The sequence below is a fragment of the Amblyomma mixtum genome, chromosome 3 (assembly GCF_055824585.1).
Source record: "Amblyomma mixtum isolate Tamu chromosome 3, ASM5582458v1, whole genome shotgun sequence".
Classification (NCBI taxonomy): domain Eukaryota; kingdom Metazoa; phylum Arthropoda; class Arachnida; order Ixodida; family Ixodidae; genus Amblyomma; species Amblyomma mixtum.
Genome location: NC_143014.1, coordinates 134,297,743 through 134,314,737, shown reverse-complemented (window position 1 = coordinate 134,314,737; position 16,995 = coordinate 134,297,743). Strand labels below are relative to the sequence as shown.

At 47.7% G+C, this 16,995-nt stretch overlaps 1 protein-coding gene across 1 annotated transcript in view; it reads left to right on the top strand.

Moving 5' to 3' along the window:
• Nucleotides 1-16,798, top strand: part of LOC149351996 (carboxypeptidase D-like) — a 47,174-nt gene extending 30,376 nt beyond the window's left edge. Inside the window, exons 6-9 of the mRNA XM_089581225.1 lie at nt 750-889; nt 2,863-2,989; nt 3,318-3,484; nt 16,475-16,798. Of these exons, the coding sequence (XP_089437351.1) occupies nt 750-889; nt 2,863-2,989; nt 3,318-3,484; nt 16,475-16,570 (530 nt within the window). The 3' untranslated portion in view covers nt 16,571-16,798. The remainder of the gene's footprint in view (nt 1-749; nt 890-2,862; nt 2,990-3,317; nt 3,485-16,474) is intronic.
• Nucleotides 16,799-16,995: the final 197 nt, after the last annotated feature.

Below are 16,995 nucleotides of genomic sequence, written 5' to 3'. Positions count from 1 at the left end.
TATGATAGTGAGTAAATAAGTGGTTTCTTCCGCGCTGGGAAATGGTTTCGAAGTCTGTGAAGTTGCGGTTGGTCGCGCGCTTGTACAGATACGCTAACCCTAACACGTGACGTTAAGATCGGATTTTAATGTCGCGGACGCCTTAAGTTGGGTTTTAAGGCGCCCCGCAGCACATATCAAAGCGATATCTGGCGGAGGTTACAAAATTACCGTTCAAATGGAATATTTACTAACCATTCAGTCAATGAAGCTTCTGATACAGACGTACCTCGAACAATAAAAATCTCGCGCCATCATTTGTTTTCATTGTTTCAACTTCGCAAAATATGCTCTAACTTGGTCCAAGCCCTCTAACTAAATGGCCCCATGCACAGCGCGCATACGAGATTTGCAATAGTACAGTTGAATCTCGTTATAACAAAGCTGAAGGGGCCCGGCGATTACTTCGTTATAGCCATAGCTTCGTCATAGCCTGTGTTGACCAAGCTTCCAAGGGGAATCGCAATTTCTTCGTTATAAACTGTTTCGTTATAACGAGGTTCGACTGTATTTTCAAATGAGTTTTCATAGTCTGCATGATTTATGTTCACGGTTTTATAGTCGCTGATAATAAACGAATCGTGATCCTCACTGTGTCCATCGAGTGGTCTACGCATGACACTGTGAAGCGGCGTATATACAGTCAGCCTGCCATATACAAAGCCCCTGGCACTTCGAGGTCTTTATCGTGAGTTCGGCATCCCTCGCAGGCATGCAGGATTTCAACTACCTCGGCTCAAACGACTTTGAGATCACAGTCGAGCTGGGCTGCCGCAAGTTCCCGCCGGAGTCTGAGCTGCGAAAGGAGTGGGAGGACAACAAGCAGGCGCTTCTGAACTTCTTGTGGCAGGTACGCGCAGGGGCGCAAGTATACTCTCTATGCCTGAGCTGATGCCAACAGGCACAGCTCTATTGGGTTAATCCTCCATCCTACGTGCCATCAAAGCGGACGAATGTTCCGACTCAGTGTTTTCTGTGTGGGCTCTTTGTTTAAAACTTGGCACCGAAGCATTATATGCGTACTCATCGCCGTTGCGAACTTAGAGCGTTTTCACTCAGTCAGTGCTGTGGCTATACTGTACTCGAGTAAAATGGACTTTACAACGATAGTGTTCTGAGATGTTGGCCACCGGCTTTGATATAAAACTCAAGCTGCAGCCTCAGAAAATACTCATTTTTGGTCTATTATTGCCGATTTTCACGAAATCAACGCCACGCTGCATGCGGCGGCGCCGCGAACTTTAGTCTACAAGAAGGATCGCCGTGCTGAACCGCGCTGTTTGCTCCGTGTCGTGAGTGGTCCGTCGGCGCATTCAGACGTTGTTGTGAGAGATTTGTTGTAAAAATATATGTTATGAGCCCTTTTACTTGAATTTTTGCGTGCTGACGAGATAGAAGAGGCGGTAAGTATCTCTGGGCGAGTTTTCTGATACCAGCAATACAGAGCAAGTCCGTGAACAGAAAGTTTGCACGCAGTGTAGTGGAGCGCTTGCAGGACCGTCACAGCTCAGTTCTTATTGCGTACCGGGCATCTATTTCTAAACAGATGACTTGCGTAGACCTATGTAAATACGAGCCGCCATTTGTTGGCAATCATCGCTGAGCACACACGACTAACGGAAGCGCGAGGAGTTCTGCGCATGTTCTTTTTGCACTTCGTACCTGCCCCATGCCTTCGATGTGACTGGAGAAATGCACTCTGGCGGATGCAGAATCAGACGAAGCGATTGTATCATAGCGGCCTTACATTCATTGCGTGTCTTCCATTCTCTGCTTACGGACAAACAGAGAGCGCAAGGCGCGGTTGCTCCGAGAAAATAGCGCGCGGGGAAGGTGACCTCATGTGCTCTCGCTTTCCATGTGTACGCACGATTACAAATCTATATTCGTAACTAAAGTAGCTCGTGGTCATTAAAATTTATGAGCACGAAAAACCGCACAATGGGGGCGCATTTAGCAGTTAAAACTCGTGCTACAACGAGAACGTTTCCACTTTGTTTTCTGTGCAAGCCCCATGACAGTCGCTAAGTCCTGTTTACCTGTAGTGCTAAGTGTAAAAAACTTTGCACTTCTCGTTCTGTCATTCACCCATTGTGCAGGTCGATAACTTCGATGTTACTGATTTTAAATTACTCGTCTCTCGTTTAGTCCTTTTACACCGTCGGGCCACAAAAGACTGACTCACATGTGCGCCAGGCACAATTCTACCTAAGCTGCGCCCAGAAGTCCTCCATTGCGCCGCCATATTGGAGAAACTCAGGCACCCCCTCTATAGTCGTGAAAATCGCTAATAGGCCTTGATTCATTACCCCCCACGGTGGCTGAGCGGATAAGGCACTCGTCTACTGAGCCGGAGTACCTGGGTTCGAACCCCGACCGCGACGGCCGCGTTTCGATGGAGGCATTAAAGATCCCCAGGCATTAGTGTTTAAGACGTTAACGATCCCCAGGTGGTCGAAATTATTCCGGAGCCCTCCACTGCGGCACCTCTTGCTTCCTTCCTTCTTTCGCTCCCTCCTTTATCCCTTCCCTTACGGCGCCGTTCTGGTGCCCACCGAGATATGTGAGACATTTGCTGCGTCATTTCCTTTCCTCAAAGTCAATTTTTTTCTTGATTCATGAAGCAGCGTCATGCCTGAGCCAGTTCGACCTGTAGAAAATAAAATCAATTCGATAAAATAATGCACCACGTTTGGACAACTCATCATAGACGCAACAGCGTCATGATCAGGCCACCGGGGTGGCAAAGAAGTTCAGTGTGCTGCATGATAACGTTGCGGGAGTTGACAATTGAGTCAAAAAACGCTGCGCAATTGCTTCCAGGCGCACATCGGGATCAAGGGCCTCGTCACCGACAGCCTGTCAGGCGAGCCAATCGCCGACGCGGACGTGGAGGTGACCAACGTCACCGGCGGAGAGCCCACGCTTATCCGTCACAACGTCCTCACCAGTGAGTATTGTAAACAGCCCGGAGCACAGAGCTCGAAGTCGCGGGTTCGATTCCTGGCTGGGCTGTGCGACGCGGAAGTGCATGAGTGCAGCCATACATATAGGTTACCAGGCTGGTGAAACCGCACCTTCCCTCCGGTATTTTGTCGGCCCCACCGAAACGCGCGCAGCCCAACTCAACTTCTCCCGAGAGGTAAAAAAATATTCTGGCTTCGCCACACAACCTCGGCGATGGCGCTGGCCCAAGGGCTTCAATACACTGAAATGGCTGCATCGGTGGCAAAGCGGAGAAAGAAATGCCACAGACGAGCACGTTGTCGTCTTCGCAGGCGAGAACGGCGAATACTGGCGGCTATTGATCCCCGGCACGTACATGGTCCGGGTCTACCGGGAGGGCTACGTGCCCGCCCAGAAGCAGGTCACAGTCGAGTACCGGCCCCGCACAGAGGCCCAGCGCGTGGACTTCCAGCTGAAGCCGGTTGCCGCCAGGGCCATGGTAAGTCGACAACCGTGTATTTCTCGTCAACCCGCATTATGTGTATTTCTTATTTAGCCCTCCGATCTTAACGCCGAAAACTTTCTAACTGTATACGAAGACAGGGCAACGAGGGAACGACATGGGCGCTTGTGCTTTACATGAAAAGACGCGTAACATATTAGCTGGATAACTGATTATAAGTGACCGGGAGATTTAGGGCACTGCAAAACAACGACAAGAAGTCCCTGCATGTGCTAACTGCGCTCCAGATGACAGTCGCACTCCACGCGCTATGGCAGTGTTAGTGATGTCGGTGTCTCGACGTAAGAAAAAAGATAGTCGTCGCCAACTGCCGTATTACGCTCTCTAAACTCGGTGGTTGCCCAATACACGAATCACAGCCGGGGCGAGGCACAGACCCGGCTAAGAAAAATTATAAGGACGATTACGATGCTCCCTAATGCGAAATTTGAGCACAGCTCTTTGGGTGTTTTGATTTTGCGATATACTGAGGTAAATAATTTGAGGGATACGTGTGTGTATGTATGTACAGTTACAAAGCACTCTTTATTTTCCACTGACACTCTTCAAGTAACACTCGTCTCCCAGTCTTTGATTATCATGAAGGTGGTTTTGGGGTCGGATACATGGATGGAGATATGTTCAGCCTGCTGCACCAATGCATGGTTCATAAGCAGACGGTTTATACTCGGAAGACATCGTTGTGAGTGCCGTGGCCGACAAGGACAATCTAACACGTGCAGCACATTTCACAGCACTGCCCGCCGACGGAGCGGAGCGTGGCGCGACTGCGAGGAGACAGCGCGAGGGTGCGCGTGCCGCCGCAGAAAAACCTCCCCTCCCCTAGCCATGACTACCTCCGCACATGCAGTAGTGATGTACGCCGGCGCGCTCAAGTATAGGGGACCGCAGCTTCGCAGGGGGGCGCTGCGGACGCCACTGAAAAGCGCCCTCTCCGGGCGACTCCGCACTTTTGTCCGGGCAAACCGGTCTCCCTCCCATTGAGTAGCTGGGCGAGCAGCGCGCTTTCTCCTGAAAAAAAAAAAGCCAGTTCTGCACGTACTTTGCACGTGTTGGCCAGCCTGCAAATCTCTTTGTGCAGACGCGAGCTTTTTCCCTCGTGCTTGAACGCTGACGAGCTTCAGAGGATTAGCAAAATGTACAGGGGCGCTAGAAAAAAATGCGGACAGCACGGCGCCCACGCGCTGCGCAGTCGGAATTTATCTTCAATGCGTTTTTATCTCGGTAGTAACAAAAAGACGCTAGAGTGGTACATTATTGTATCACAGATGTCTCTAGCGTATTTGTGTATTATAAATTTCAACAGCGGAGCGCCTAGGCACTGCGCTGTTCGCATTTCTTTCTGTCGCGGCAGTACGCTCTGAGATGCAGGTTAAAAGAAATAGCGGACAGTAATTTTTTTTTTCGCTGCGCAAACTTGAAAAATGAACTGCTAGTGGATCAGGCCCACTACGTGAAGCAGATTGTTGACGAAAAAGCCAGTACCGTAACGGCGAAATGTGTATCGCAAGTAAATGACGAGGTCATTTAAGACGTGGTATTTGAGGTAAATACCATTTTTTTTTTTGGCGCGGCCATCTTCGCAAGATGCTAAATTTCGTTGGGTGGCTGAGCAGTTAGGTGCATGCAGGTTTGTTGGCCAAATAAAGGATTTTGTTACGTGTTTCGCTGAATAATAATGGAAATAATTTTTATTTTAACTTAAAATAAAGTGGCCTTAAAGGCCCCGGCCCACCCCAGCGCAGCAGACACTCTCTACCTCTCTTTGAGCGAGCCTCCTCTCCTTCCATTCCCTCCTCGAAATTCTTCTCTCCCGCTCCTCGTCGAGTAGGCTCGGCAAGGCAAAATCACCCCTTCCTTCTCCGGTGTAAGCCGGAGGCGTGGTGTCTGTGGAGTGCGTCACAGGGCGACGTCATGGCCCCGCCTTCAATAGAATTCTTTTCTTGGTTTTTGCATTTTCTCCGCACACTGAACGATCGAGAGGCGCGATCGGCTCGACCACCTAGATTTGTTAGCGAGCGCATCCTTTCATACATCTGTTTGTCATTCCCAGTTAACGAGCCACCTTTTCATTTTCTTTTAGGCCTCCCCACCGTTTCACGAGCGGAGGGGCGGAAGTCGGTTGTGTTCAAAACACACGGCGAAGCGCGGACCCGGCAACCGCCCGTTTGCTTTTCTCCATGCGTGTTTGTGTTCTGTGTGTTTGTGTCTTTTCTCCGCTCCAAAGCATATGTCATTCATTGGAGTCAAGGCGTACGCAAGATGCACGAAAGATAAGCGGTGTGTGTGCGGAGCGGTGAAGTGGGCGAGCGAGGGAAAGGCTCTGCTGCACTACTAATTAAAACCTTGTTTTGGGGGGCTCGCATAGAAGAAAAGAAACTGAGAAGGGAGTGCGCACGCAGAGCGTCTCGTGACGTGATCACGGCGGGGGGGGGGGGGGGGGGGGGGGGGGGCGAACCAACTCCCTCAGTTTTACTATTTTTTTACTTTTTATGGCTAGGGTTCAAGGCTGTCGCCGCACGCTCCCTCCGCAGTTTTTTTTTTTTTTTTGTTCCTTCATGCGGGTTTGTAGGCATGAGCCAGAACAGAAGGCGCTGCGGAAAGCCTTGTGCAGACGACGCGACGCCAAGGCTACGCCCAACCTTCTCCCGTCAGTCAGAACGATGCACCAATGGAGTGCCTTTAGCGAAAATAGCCCCCCTTGACGTCAGCGGGGTGCAGAGTAGTGGGCCGGGCCCGTTTTTGAAGGAAGGAAAGAACGAACGGGCTTTGATTTGAATTTTCGCAGCTTTTCGGGGCGCGCATGGCTCTAGTATTTTGCAGAGGTTATCTTCGATGCCTCATCTATGCAGTGGGCTTGTTTTTCAAAAATGTCCGGACCCTGGGCAGTGGCCCTTTAAGGCGACACGCGAGGCAGAGGAGAAAAACGAAAACACTCACGAAAAGCGCCTACCAGCTTCTTGCTATGTACGGCAAAGAGAAAAAATGCTCTAGTTTGGTCAATCGCTACAACGAAGATAAGCAGTTGGTATATTTATTTTAATGCCGATTACAGCGCACGCGCATCCCCAAAACAATTTATTTGCAGAGCCATCGCTCATATGCAAACGCTCATTCATGTGCAAGCAAACATTTTGATTATTTTTGTTTTTAGAAATTTTGTACATGTAAAGCAGCTTCGAAAATTGAGCCAGGCGTCACAAGTCGGAACATTGAGGCGATCACTGACCTTGCCTCACACGCGTTTGCATAATGCCGCTAGCTGTGGTCAGTCTCCAAAATAAAAAATGGCAAAAGAAATGAGTTTCGTTAGCACGAGCTTTACTTAACACTGCATGCTTAGTGAATTACAGCCAAAACTGCTCAGAAATAATATTACGCGTGCAACATGCCAAACGTGTTTAGCAACCGGAAAAAGCTTACTTCACCCTGCCCACAGCAGTTATCGAGGCCTGCCGTTTCTCGTTCTCATCCACTTCATACCCAACAATTCCGGACAAAAACATTTTTTAGTAGGAACAAGTGTATGAACGCATTTTTTTTTCATATACTGGAAGATTTCACTATAGCAATCGCCCATCGATAGGCTTGCATTTTTTTTCGTATTAACGTTTTTCCTATCGTCAACTGCTCGATACGAGCGATGAAAAATATTTAAGATTTTGCTGCATATAGAAAGGGTGGACCATTACCTTCAATATTTCCGTTACTGTACGTTACAATTTTCCAATATTAAATTATTTTTTTTCCCCAAGAATGTAGGACATGTCCAGGAAATCTGTAGAATTCCACGGGCAGTCCTTGGCCGTCGATGTTCAGAGAACTATTGTGACAGCCCCAGACACAACAAGTTTCTCCACTCTTAGAACGCCGCGGAATTCACAGCGAGCGGCAACAACACTTTTGTGCGCCCGCGAGCAGGACGGCACGTGCTCACAATGAAAGAGAGAGTGTCAGCGGCGCGAGCAGCACGCGCGTACCAGTCGACAGGCTGCTGGCTCAATGCGCTCCGCCCGCGACGTGCCCGTGCCCGGACAGGAACGCCAAAATGACCGGCAGGGGAGAAGTGGCGCTGGTGCAGTGGGAGCAAACTTCAGGTGCGCTTCCCTATAGCTAAAGCCCCTCAAACTTAAAACCCCTTGATAAAAGAAAGTAGCGACCACCGTGGTAGCGACACTCTCCTCCGCGCCGCGCTTTCCTCCTCATTTCTCCTCGCCTGCCGGCTCCCAGCGCTGCACACGGCACGCTTTTTCGTCCAGGCGCCCGTAGCCAATCCGCAGCATCGAAAGCTGGCGCGCGTTTTGAGGGCGGCCGCCTTGAGTTATCTGGTCGGAACGAAGTCTTTTCTTGCAATATTATCAAGCCACTGCTTCCTCCGCAAGCCATCCTGCTTTCCTTGCGGGATCATGAATACGGCGAAACCATCCTCACGTCTATTTCTGCAATTAAGTGCAGAGCAACCCGGCATACTGCGAGCGCTCAGCACAGAAAACTGTTGCCAAGGGGCTTTGCAGAAAACGAAGCGTGCTCCGTCCGCTGCGTCCAGACAAGACGAAGAATGCCGCGAACGGATAACAAAATTGCAAGCACAGTCACAACCGGCGCGCGCTTCCGTGGGCAACGGCAGGAATCGGCGTGAAGCGAAACCAGGCAGGACGAAAAATGACGCGCACGGAAAACAAAATGACAAGCAAAATCACAACCGGCGCGCGTTTCCATGGGCAACGGCAAGGAGACCAATCGGCGTGAAGCGAAACCCGGCTGGACGAAAAATGGCGCGCCCAGAAAACAAAATACTAAGCAAAAAAAAATGGCTGAGGCTTAACTTGGTTAAGCCTGGAGAATGCGAAGCATCATCGTGTCGCGTAATTTGGAGGCGCACAACCACAGCGACGGCGCGAGGTGGGCCCCCGTTTCTCCACTGTCGTGACGTCATCGTGTCACGTGGTGTGACGTCATGTATCACGTGATTTGGAGGCGCATAACCACGGTGAAGGGCTAAAGTGGTAGCTAAAGTAGTATGCTTCGCATAAAAACACCAACCGCCCGCGTTTCCATGGGCAACGCCAGGGAACACTGTAGCCAGGGAGACCAATCGGCGTGAAGCGAAACCTGGCTTCCAGCCAACGCCCGCGGCCCGGCAGCGCAGAGGAGAGGAGGAAGCGAGGAGGTCGCGCCGCGGCGGCAGAGTTCTAAGGTTTGCGGTACTTTATATATTATCAAGGGGCTTTACCTCAAACTTCCACTCTGGCGCCATCTATGAGCGAGCGGCGGTACTTTCGTTCGCTCGGCACAACCGCAACCGGTTTAGAGAGCGCGCTTGCTCTCCTCCCCTCCCCATGAACTGGTGCATAAGAGCTACGCTCTAGAACTCAGAAAAGGAAGGTCGAACGACGCCAACAACGCTACTTTCGCATGTCTAGAGTAGTCCATGCAGCCACCGCTACTCCGTAAAGGCTTCACGCATCCCTCCTGGGGCTGCACACATTTGTTTGTCATTTCAAGCTGTTTGCCTATGTAAGAACCTCCACGTCAGTTTCCGATGGCGATTATCTCATGGTGCCCATCACTGACGTCCGTCTGGCTCGAAGTGTTACTCTCCCCAACAAACACAAAATCTCCTCAGCCTAGCTAGCACCGACACATTACCGACATACATTCATTTGTCATTTCAAGCTGTTTACCTACGTAAGAACCTCCACGTCAGTTTCCGATGGCGATTATCTCATGGCACCCATCACTGACGTCCGTCTGACTTGAAGTGTTACTCTCCCCAACAAACACAAAATCTCCTCAGCCTAGCTAGCACCGACACATTACAGCAATGTTAAGTTTTTGTTTTGGCCGAACGTTTCGATGTTCTTAATGTCCTTTTCATCTCACCTTTTTTGTAATGCTATAAGTAAACGCTAGAATAACTTTTCCCTTACATTAATTAGACATTTAAACAACATACACGTAAGATTCTCTAAAATGGTAAAGCAATCCTGCAGAAGCATGCTTGTGCAGGGTTGCAGGCCCGCCAGTTACGCTTTGCAAGAACCAAAAACGATGGCAACACTTGAGCTCCATTATACAGCACAACATGTAACCCGTATACACTCACCTCTGAATGAATACCATGGAGTCAATCTTATATACCCATTACTGAGGGGTGTCCCAAGAGTGATAGTGGAGAATGGGTAATAGCCAATTTTCTAACAATATGATGAGGTTGTGTATGCAATCTATTGTGAGTGCTATCTAAGAAATGTAGTTGCAAAGTACTGCATAGTTGAAAAACATCTTTACTGTAAGAACAGTAGGGAAAGTTCTGGGAACCAATGCTTGAAATATATTTGCAGTGTTGTTTTCTGATTATAACCAAAAAAAATTATAATAATGTTTAGAAGACTATTAAAACAATGTTTATTTAGAACGTTAAACTAATGTTTATGATACAACATAACAGGCCAGGGCCAATGTTACCGCCGGCCGACCTCTCCACCTTTTCCTCTCATTAAAATTCTTTTCTTTTCATAACATTATTTGTTAATTTATACATTATAACAACAGTTAAAGGTCAGCATTAAAACAGTGTTTACTTTCAATGTTCAACTAATGTTTTCTAAAGAACTTGTAACGTGAAATGTGAATTTTTAACGTTAATGTAACGTTCCAATGCAACATATAACGTTACAGCAGCTTACATAACATTTTTATAATATTGTTTTAATGTTCAGTGCTATCTGGGAGAATGTTCCAAAAATAACTCATTGGGATATTTGGAATTTCCCCAGGAGGTGCTCATTTTCTCCAAACATAACTGAAAAACACTTCCCCAAAACCCACAAGGCAAGGCAACAGCGTAAGCGTAGACACATGTCCCGACCTAACCTTTGTCAGAGGAGCTAAACAAGCAGAGTGGGAAAACACACAGGAGAACCTAGGCAGCGACCACTTTATAATCAGAGTGGCCATTGAAGCCGAAAGCATCAGAAGAAAAATAGGCAAGGCAAGACTGACAGACTGGGACGCTTTCCGCACCCACTGCAAAAGCATCAAGGGCGACATCACGTCTTTAGAAGAATGGAGCCAACAACTTAAACAAATAAGAGATACATATACCAAAGAAGTTAACCGCACAGAACAGGCACCAGAGGTAGACAAACGACTCCTCGGCCTATGGGAGGCAAGGAAAAGCCTAACCAAACACTGGAAGAAACAGAAGCTTAACAGGAAACTAAAAAAGAAGATAGCAGAAATCACCAAGCGAGCGGAAGAATACGCAACACAACTGGCTAGACAGGGATGGCAACAATTCAGCACAACACTGAATGGCACCCTAGGCACGGCCAGAACGTGGCAAATACTAAGGAAGCTCATGGACCCATCGAAGAACAAAGCAGAAAGTAACAAATCGATACAAAGACTGATCCACCAATACGAAGGGACGGAGGAGCAGCTAATCCAAGCAGTAAAAGAGAAATGATACGGTAAAGAACAGGTGAAAGCCTACCAAGGAGAATACCAAGGGAAAGAAAACCAGGACATGGACAAACCGATAACAAGAGAAGAAGTTATTCAAGCCATAAGGGCAACGACAAAGAACACGGCAGCGGGGGCGGACAAGATCCAGAACTCGTTGATAAGAAATCTCAGCGATGAAGCGGTAGAACAGCTCACAAAATACTTAAACAAACTCTGGGAAGAGGGAACGGTTCCGAAAGAGTGGAAACACGCGGAAGTCGTTATGATACCCAAACCAGGCAAAAAACTGCAGATAGAAAATCTCAGACCTATCTCGCTAACATCGTGTCTGGGCAAGCTTTTCGAAAGAATCATCACTAAAAGAATACAAAGACACCTAGAAGACGGAGGATGGTACCCCAACACCATGTTCGGCTTCAGGGAACATCTATCGACCCAAGACGTGCTGCTTCAGCTCAAAGAAGAAGTACTAGAAACAATGCCAAGCAAAGGGGAAAACGTAGTCATGGCCGTGGACATCAAAGGGGCCTTCGACAACGTATCCCACGCAGCAATCATGGAAGGCATCAACGCCACCAACTGCGGAAAGAAAACACACGACTACGTGAGAAGCTTCCTCACAAACAGAACTGCAACGGTGGGTTTGGGAGACCTACGAAGCGAGGTCTTTCAAACACCATGCAGGGGAACTCCACAAGGCTCAGTGATATCACCAGTGCTCTTCAACATATCAATGATCATCCTAGCCAAAGAGCTCAGCCAGATACAAGGAATCAAACACGCAATGTATGCGGATGACATCACCATATGGACCAGCGAAGGCTCGCTAGGAAGCAAAGAAGAAAGTCTACAAGCGGCAGCCACCTGCATTGAAGGATACATGAAGAAGAGGGGACTAAGGTGTTCCACCGAAAAGTCCGAACTTCTCAGAGTAGGAAGGCACCCTACAGAGGCTAACCTCGAGGTGAAACTAGAAGGGCAGAACATACCGGAACAAAGAATGATAAGAATACTCGGTATGTGGCTGCAAGGTAGCAGGAAATGCAGCCACACACTCAGCCTGCTACGCAAAGCGGCGGAGCAAGTAGGCCGAATGATAAATAGAGTAGCCAGCAAAAGGCATGGCATGAAGGAAGAAGACACAATCAGACTGGTGAACAGCCTGATAGTCAGTCGAATAACATACTCACTACTATACCACGTAACCATCAAAGCTGAAAGAGAGCAAGCAGAAGCTATCCTTCGCAAAGCGTACAAGATAGCCTTACATCTACCAAGGAACACGTCCAACGAGAAGCTAATGCAACTAGGGCTAAACAACACTTTTGAAGAGCTGAGTGAATGCCAAATAAAGGCACAACTTCAAAGACTCAGCGACACAAGAACCGGACGAGCACTTCTGACTAGGTTGGGTCGGGAGACAGAGAACCATAACAACAGGGCAAACATACCAGACGCACTAAGAAGAAACATAGGCGTACAACCCATCCCCCGCAACATGGACCCAAACCTCCATGCCAGCAGGAGGAGAGCCAGGGCAGAATACTATGAAAAAACAATAGGGCACAGGGACAGCACGGTATACACCGACGCTTCCCCGTACTATGGTGAACGAGGAAATAAAATGGTGGCGGTAGTCGTCAACCACCAGGGAGAACACATAACGAGCCTCACGGCCAGGGCATCAAATGTAGCAGAGGCGGAGGAGACAGCGATAGCCCTAGCAATGAGGGAGGGGGATAGAAAGGGGAGACCCCTGAATATCTTAACAGACTCACAAGAAGCGTGTCGAAACTACACAAAAGGAAGGGTAGGCAAAACGACACTCAGGATCCTCAGCGAGGGGACACCCTCGTGGAGGAGAGAGAAACATAACATAATTTGGATACCAGGCCACGCGTGGGTCTGGGGCAACGAAAGGGCGGACGAACTAGCTCGAGGGCTTACTATCCGAGCTGGGGGGTCACAAGCCCCGGAGGAGCTCTGGACTAGCCTAGGGGCTGGGTACTCTGAAACACTAAGTTTATACAGGGGGCTAAGATACAAATACCCCCCACCACACAAAGAGGTAAGCAAGGAAGAAGCCGCAAAGTGGCGGAAGCTACAGACAGGCTCCTTCCCCAACTTATATATACTAAGCAAGATGTTCCCGACACAATACCGCGCCACATGCCCTTGGTGCGAAGCGAGGCCAACACTATACCACATAACATGGGAATGCGACAGAAACATATCGTTCCACAAACACGACACACCAAGTGCGGAGCAATGGGAGAGCCGGCTCACCAGCTGCGAGCTAGAGGCCCAAAGGGCACTCATAGCACACGCAAGCGAGGTGGCCAGACTCAGTGGAGCCCTGGACTAGGGGACCACCCAAGGCTAAGGAGGCAACCTCAAGACTTGAAGAGAAGACTTGAAGAAGACCTCCACCGCAGGCTAAATCTTAGAAATCAATAAAGTTTCTACTCACTCACTCCCCAAAACCAGCTGCAGAGTTCAAAAAGTTGCGCATCCTAGTGCTTCAGTTGCTTTGGGAAGGTTTCCCCAATATCGCCCGTACCGTCCCCGGTCTTCTCAGAAGAGCCTAGTTTCTTCTGGGGACCTGCCCAAGAAAGAGCCTTTGCTGCAATGATCTCAAAGCGCACCTCCATGCCAGTCATTTTTTAGAGCAACGAAGCAAAAGAAAGTGCATGCCACGGTACACAAGGGCATCCGCAGAACTTTTTGCAGGGGGGGCACCCGATGTCCAGGGTTGGGGGAGGCGGTAGATTAGCACCAAAAACGAACTATTTGTGTTCAAAACAACGCACATGAAACAAAAATTAGAAACAGCAAATTAGTGCTAGGCTTGGAGAACATACAATGGATTTTATTAATAAACAAATAATTAAACATAACAAGCAAAATGCAAAAAGTTACTATCACCTAAGCGTGCCAATCAAGCTGTGTAGCTGTTTTCTGCTAGTGTATAAAAAATATCCGAAATTCCAGGGGGGAGCAGCCACCCCCTCTTGGCCCCCACCCTTCCGGACGCCCATGGCAGTACAACAGCGGGAACGCTTCAAATTGGGCGCCGTATGCATTGCAACACATCACCAGGGGACGTTGCGCTTGCTTTTCAGTTTTATGAGGCAAAAAAATTATCTGCGGTTTAACTACTGCTGAACCCGGTTAGAGCGAAAGCTATGGCGTATCAGGCAACTATAAGTGGCTTGGCGTCTGTAATGTAGAGTGCGTTCCAGACACTGCATAGGCAGTGCACCCACCCTGCCACCTTGGCAGGTGGCAATTAATGGTTGATCGCGAGAGTTTGCTCACCCAATGAACGCTGCGGTCTATTGCAGCAGTACCGTGTGTCTGCCACAACATTGTCAGCGCTAATGCATGCAGCCCACATCTCTCCCTCATCACCGCACGTACCTATAAGTGTGAAACAGGCGTCTGCTGACACAGGGAGCTAGTTATGCGCACTTCGTTTCCTTAAAATCATCGGAGTGTAAAACGTAAATGCCAACGCATGCAGCGCACATCTGTCACTACCGCAACGTAGCTTCAAGTACGACTGAGGTGTCCACTGTTCCAAGAGAGCAGTTATGCGCCTTTCCAAGCTCCCGCTCCATTGGTTCCGTAGCTTAAAGCGTGACTAAGGTGTGCACTGTCGCAGGAGCCCAGTTATGCGCCATTCCTTTGCTTTTGAAGCTCAAGGTCATTTGAAGGTGAGAACTGGTCGTACGGCGAAGGCTGCTCTAGGTACCGTAGTGAAGCTTTCGCCTCAAAACACCAGATATTCACGCACTGCAAGGATTTAAGAGTACACCTTTTCCGCCTTTGAAAAACTGGTATGACATCATCTTCTCCACAGCCATATGAACTTGCCATTGGCCCTAACCACCAAACTGTGCAAATTAAAGAAGGTAGTCATAAACTTTAGGTAATCAGCCATATAATCAGCGTGGTTTTCAAATTTACTGACGCTTGCCGCAGCTGAAACTTTGTGCCCGAAACGATTTTTTTATTGACCGTTTTGTTTGCTGAAGCACCCAATATGCAGTCATGGACAAAAGTGTACAGGATGCGAATTTGCAAAAAAAAATTTTCTTTGTTGCTTCGCTGGCCAATCGGGTGATAGCGGCTCCGGATATTGGTTTTTTTAAGCACCTATGTCCCTTCGTATTTCTATGCTTTTCATTGACCTGCTTTGCATGACTGGGCATAAATAATTGTTTTTTCGCAACACCCATAAACTTTTGCCCATAATGGTGCATTAAATATGCATGTGAAGACTGCCCAAATACCAAATTTCACTAGCGCCTCCAACTATGCTTACAAATGGGTGTTGCAAAGACAATGCAGTGTGTCTCTGCAGTACTTATGAAAAATGATTTTAAAAATTCAAATAAATTTCTTTAGTAAGGCATTTATTTGCTCAGATGCTGTGCTATAAAATCATCAAGCATACAAAAAAAAAATGCTGAGTTAGGCAGATGCACAATGCATACAAAGCTTATTGATCTGCTAATTCATTCCTTACGAAAATGAGCACGGATGTTTCACTTCTAACACTATAGTCAGAAGCCACTCAAGCCTACAGAAAGCTCAGCCCTCATTCAGGACCGCCAAACAGAATTCCTATGTGACAAAAAGCAGAACATTGTTAAAGCTTTTCTTGCTACCTAAACACGAAGCTAATCAAGCAAAAAAATTGTAAGCTCAAGAATATTGATGCCTGTGGCTTGTTCGATGCAGTCAAACATTAAAAAGCTGATTTTGTTCACTGTTGTAATTTGTAAGCAGAACAACACAAGACACCGCAGACTGTGTTACCAACTGCTGTTTTTAAGTTGTATCCTAGTATAGCTTGTGTCCAAATTTCAGAGAGGTGGCATTTTGTGGTATATTTTTACGTGCAACTCTTTTATGGCAAGTTTTACATCAAATGCAGCTTGGCCTCACTACAACCTATGGTCAATGAGTTATGTACAATTTTGTGTAGTAGTAGATTTTATTACAGCAACTTATCTTAAATTTGTAGTCGCTGCAGAAAAGCTGGCGGTCTTTGCATCACAGAGCAGGTTGGCATGCCTACAAGGGCATAACAGGGATCTCATGCAGATACATACACCATGGCCAGTAGCTATGCAGTGGTATGCCCATATTCATCTCTATGAAATACAGATGCATAGACAATCATTCCTTAAACCGCACCCTCCAAGAGTTGCTCATAAATCCACCACAGTGTAATTGCCTGTGTGCAGGTGGGGCCACCACTCCAGGTGGTGAAAGCAGAGGAAAGAATGAGTTCTGGTGACCTGCAAAACCTAAATATTGTACCCTGAATTCTCCATCCTAACTATATGGTTAACTCTGGATGACATTGCTTGTAAAGTTCCCTACCCATTCCAGTGTTCCCAGTTATCAAAATATGTTTCAAGGACCCTGTAAAATTTTTTGCATCAGTGCACCCCAATAAGCATGATTTTTGTCATTCTCCGCCAGGAAATGCTGCTCGAGTCTGAAGCCTACATGGATGGTAGCCAGGAACACAGGCTGCTACCGCCACCCCAGCCAATGAAGCAAATGCAACCTATGTGAACGATGTGTCCTTTATGACAACAAAAACACTAAACATTGTGCTGAGACAACATGCATTTGAGGGAACAAATTTTTATTTGGCAGTGAAGGGCATCCACTTGTCAGATCATAGTGAACAGAAGATAGCAGAAATACTGAAAAGTTCTTAATACATATCTCACTAGCTTTCAGTGAAATAACGAAAAACTGATGCTTCTATGAAAGCCTCAGTTGATGAGTCATGTGAGAGAGAAAAGAAGAATGACAGAATTTGCAGACAAAAAATGAGAAGGGGGGAGAGAGTGAAGGACAGGAACATCACCACTTGCAAAATTGCAAGCTTGCATATTTGAACATTTGGAAAAAAAAAGGCAGCTGAAACAGTGTATTCTTACAAGTGGCTTGCAACAATCATGGAAAAAGACAGGGAAATTCTTAACTGCATT